The sequence below is a fragment of the Mesitornis unicolor genome, unplaced genomic scaffold (assembly GCF_000695765.1).
Source record: "Mesitornis unicolor isolate BGI_N332 unplaced genomic scaffold, ASM69576v1 scaffold29514, whole genome shotgun sequence".
Classification (NCBI taxonomy): domain Eukaryota; kingdom Metazoa; phylum Chordata; class Aves; order Mesitornithiformes; family Mesitornithidae; genus Mesitornis; species Mesitornis unicolor.
In genome coordinates this window covers 4,217-8,485 of record NW_010179844.1, presented here as the reverse complement: position 1 = coordinate 8,485, position 4,269 = coordinate 4,217, and the positions used below count along the sequence as shown (strand labels likewise).

The window sequence follows — 4,269 nt, the reverse complement described above, 5'->3', positions numbered from 1 at the left end:
AGCGCCCCCCACCCCCTCCCTGGCCAGCCACACCACAGCCGGGGGTCACCTTAATGCAAATGGTTGCGGGAGCGTGAATGAAATGAAGGATGCTTGAAGGAAGGTGTCACTCCAGATAGATGTGCACAGGAGGGGACAGGGCCTGGGAAATCTTTGCAGATGCAGCAATTTTCCCCTCGTTTCTGGGGAAAGTAGTCTTTGTCTCTCTGAATCTGCAGCTTTCTGGCAGCCCTGCAATTCCTTGTGACAGCCGTGGCCGGGGTCACGGGAAAATCACAGCCTCTGTCCTGCAGGTGTAATGAGAAGGGAGGCAGTGGGGGCCGGGGGCTGACGGGGCCGGGTGGCCGCTCACTCCATCCCCGCCGACGGCGGTGGTACTTCCCGCTTTGCGAGGGGTAAAGGCTCTCAGTGCGTGCAGAGCGGCTCCCGCAGGCCGAGCCCATGGGTCCCTGCAGCCGTGGAGCTGCCAGAGTGGTTTGGGGCGGTCAGAGACTCTTCCCACAGAGACCCCCCCCTCGCCAGGACAGGTCCGAGGGCCCCTCCCCTCCTCACTTTCCCCACAGTCCCTGCTCTGGGGGACAACGGGAATGTTCTCCCATTTTGTCCCCGGATTTGCACCTAGGGCAGCAGGGAGCCCTGCATGCAGCTCCCGGGGAGCCAGGGCTGCTCCAGCCGAATATCACCGCATTAAATAAAATGCCAGCGGGAGCACACGGCTGCCGTGCCTTCGCTCTCTTTATTATTTCATAGCCCCGGCTCCCAGGCGGGTTTGGCTGCTTTGCTCACGGAGCACTTGCCTGTGGCCTCCACATCCCTCAGGGCTCCCTGTGGTCCCCTCCTTTGCCACCACTCCCCACAAAGGCCCTGAGGGTTTGAACCCACCTCTTGGATGAAGGGGAGCGGGATGGGTCCATCTGGATGGGTCCTGATGGCGTCCATCTCTCTGTCCGCAGAGGATGAGCTGTGGGTACATCCTGTGCACCGTCCTGCTCTCGGTGGCCGTCCTCCTGGCGGTGACGGTCACGGGGGCCATCCTCTTCATGAACCACTACCACACGCCTGTCACCGAGTCACCCCCCGTCATCAGCACCAACCCCGAGGAAGCCAACGCGCTGGTCACCATCGAGAAAGCCGACAGCTCCCGCATCAACATCTTCATCGACCCCAACTGCCCCGACTCGGCGGGCACCTTTGGGCGCCTGGAGGGGCTGCAGACCTCCCTGCTGCGCGCCGTCACCGACCATGACGCCGAGGCCAAGGCCACCAAGAGCCAGCAGAAGGCCCTGCTGGTCACCGTGGCAGATGAGGTGGCCAAGCTGCTGACCCACGCCACACAGCTGCGCACCGACTGTGACAGCCTCAAGAAGGGGCACAGTGCCATGGGCCAGGAGCTCAGTGCCCTGCAGGGAGAGCAGGGACGGCTCATCCAGGTGAGTTGGGAGTGCCTGTGGTGCCCCCATCCCTATATCCCCAGGGCATCTCCAGCAGCAGAAGCTGAGGTTTAAGCTGGGAATTGCAATTTAGGAAGCACTATTTCAGCTCCAGCTCATCCACCCCCTGCGTCTTGCTGCCAAACCACCCCGGCAAGCTGGGCATGCAGCCTCCGCCGTTGTGGGTCTCCTGGCTCTTGGTCCAATTTAGGGGCTCCAAGCAGAGCTGAGCACAGCACAGGACCATCCAAAATGCAATTCGTGCAGCAATTCCTCCCCCTGCCACCCCCTTATTTGCAGTCCCCAAAATTTCCCATTTGAAAATTTCCAATTTGAAATGCTTACCTGGGTATGCCAGGGCACTGTAGCAGGACCCAGAGCACAGCTGGATGCTCAGCCCCATGCCCATCCCTCCTGGTCCTCTTTCCCGTCTGGCCAGAGCTGCTTGGTCACCGCTGCTTTGCTTCACTCCCTGTCCCACAGCTCTGTCATGGCCACCCCACGTCACTTGGCCAGCCCAGGTCACCTCGGGGGATGGCGGAGAGCCGGCGGCTGTCTCAGGACACGGCTATTCCTGCAACCTCCATGATCCTGTCCTCTTGCCCACAGATGCCCTTTATCCTGTGGGGTGGCGGCACCAATGTGCCCACGTTTGGGGATTTCTCATGCCCAGTGGCAATAGGCATGATCTGGACTCTGACCCCAGGCCAAAAAGCACCGGAGATGCTGCATGGGATCTGTAGTGGCTTTTATGTCCCCACCATCCCATACTGTGGCAGGGAGCATTGCTGCCTGCAGGCATTTGGGGAGCCATGGGAGTGAGCAGAGCATCCTCACAGCAGGGTGGGCAAGGGGCTAGGGGGTGGAAGGGGTTTAACCATGTTTAACCTTGTCCTCTCCACGTGTCCCCTCCCCACAGCTGCTCTCAGAGAGCCAGACCAACATGGCTCGGCTGGTGAGCTCGGTCAGCGACGTCCTCGACTCGCTGCAGAAGGAGCGTGGTGGTGCCCGGCCACGGCTCAAGGCCGACCTGCAGCGAGCACCAGCCAGGGGAGCACGGCCCCGGGGCTGCTCCAACGGTGAGATGGGGTCCCCATCAGTCTCCGGAGAGAGGGAGAACCAGCCTGGAGAAGGGATTTAGTACAGCAGGGGGCTGGCAAGGAGATGAAGCAGACAGGAGATGAAAAGTTGTGTCCTAGAAGCGGTCTTTCTCGCCATGCGGCCCAAAGTTGTCCATAAACCAACCTGCAAATCCAGCACAAAAGCCACCTTGCACCGCTGCAGACCCATCCGTTCCCCACACAGATGTTTCTGGGGCAAAAGCAGAGCAAGAAGCAAGCGTTTGCCTTCATTGGGGTGCAGAGGGCAGTGCTGCATGGGACTTGGTAAACAGCCACATCCATCATCATTTGGTTAGGATGGAGTTGAGCAAGGTTGTCCCAGGGCTGCGAGCACATGCCCACACTCTGCCTGCAGCTGCCCCCAGGCATCGGCTCCCTTCTCCCCAGCTGGGTCCCAGGCTGCCCTTTCCATCACACGGGGATGTGGGGTTGGTCCCTGCCTGCTGCTAGGGGGGTCCCCATGGTGGCTGCATACCCCCCAGGCACCGCTCGCCTTGGGCATCTGAGGAGAGAGGAAGGAAAGAGCAAGGCAGCGCTGAGCCGCCAACCGAGCTGGCAGCAAGGTTGAGAGCCTGAAAGAAATGGCAAGACGTTAAATTAGAGCATTAATTAACCAGCCTTCCTCTCGTCCCACCCCATCCCAATGCCCCGCCGCAGGCTCCCGGCCCCGGGACTGCTTTGACATCTATATGAGCGGACAGCAAGAGGACGGGATTTACTCCATCTTCCCCACGCACTACCCCTCCGGCTTCCAGGTCTACTGCGACATGACGACGGACGGGGGCGGCTGGACGGTGAGATGCCACCGGGTGATGCCACCACCAGCCACGGGCTGTCCCTGCGCTGGGATGCAGGGGGTGGGAGATGTCGCTCTTGGCGCTTGGATGTGTCAATGGGATGGGGGATAAATGGAAATGGGGTCTGGCTGTGCGCAGGGTGCCCTGTCCGAGGTGGATAGCTGGTGCCCAGCTGGGGCATGGCCTAGCTGCAGTTGTGCCATGGCTGTGATTCGCCCCATCCTCATGATCCTGGTGAGGTGGTGCTGGGGCTCAGCAGCCCCAGACTCAGCATGTTTTGCCACTTCTAACGCAGGGACGCCTAGGGTGCCCTCAGCGCCGTGCTGATTCACTCGCTTCCCGGCTGCCCTTGTCCGATTCACTTTGCCGTGGTGGCTGCAAAGGCCCCCTAATCACAGTAATGGGGGTGGGGAGCAGGGGGCACAGTGGGCTACAGCACTGGCAGCCCCAAGCCTGAAGACCCCCCCCTCAGCCTAGGGGTCCCTTGAGTGCAAGCGGCCCCTACCCATGGGGGCATCACTCAGGGGGCAGCAGGGCCGCATGGGGGTCCCTGGAGAGGGGGCAGGGGGACGGGCAGCCTCCCCCTGAGGACACACTGGGTGAGCCGGGCCGGCCAGCGCCCTTCCAGCTGGGTGCTCCAGGAAACAAATCCCCACGATCTGATTCCCCTAAGCAGCTTTGAGCGGGGCCAGGAGGGAGCTTAGCCCCCCTGCCCTCGGGGGGCTGATGAGCCTTTGGCCTCAGTCTGCTCAAAGCCCACCCTGAATGGGAGCAATCTCATACACCAGTTGGTAACAGCAGCTCCAGTGGGAACCTGAGGCATGGAGCAGCTCCAGGGACCCCAGCTGCTGAGGGGCTCACAGAGGGAAAAGAGGGGGACCCTCGCTTACTCCTCAGCGTGGAGAGGGTCCTTGCAAACGC

General features: G+C 61.4%; 1 protein-coding gene across 1 annotated transcript in view; it reads left to right on the top strand.

The window, feature by feature from the left end:
• Positions 1 to 4,269, top strand: part of FIBCD1 (fibrinogen C domain containing 1) — a gene marked incomplete at both ends in the record, with an annotated part of 9,390 nt that overhangs the window by 908 nt on the left and 4,213 nt on the right. Inside the window, 3 exons of the mRNA XM_010182923.1 lie at positions 954 to 1,430; positions 2,350 to 2,509; positions 3,209 to 3,345. Of these exons, the coding sequence (XP_010181225.1) occupies positions 954 to 1,430; positions 2,350 to 2,509; positions 3,209 to 3,345 (774 nt within the window). The remainder of the gene's footprint in view (positions 1 to 953; positions 1,431 to 2,349; positions 2,510 to 3,208; positions 3,346 to 4,269) is intronic.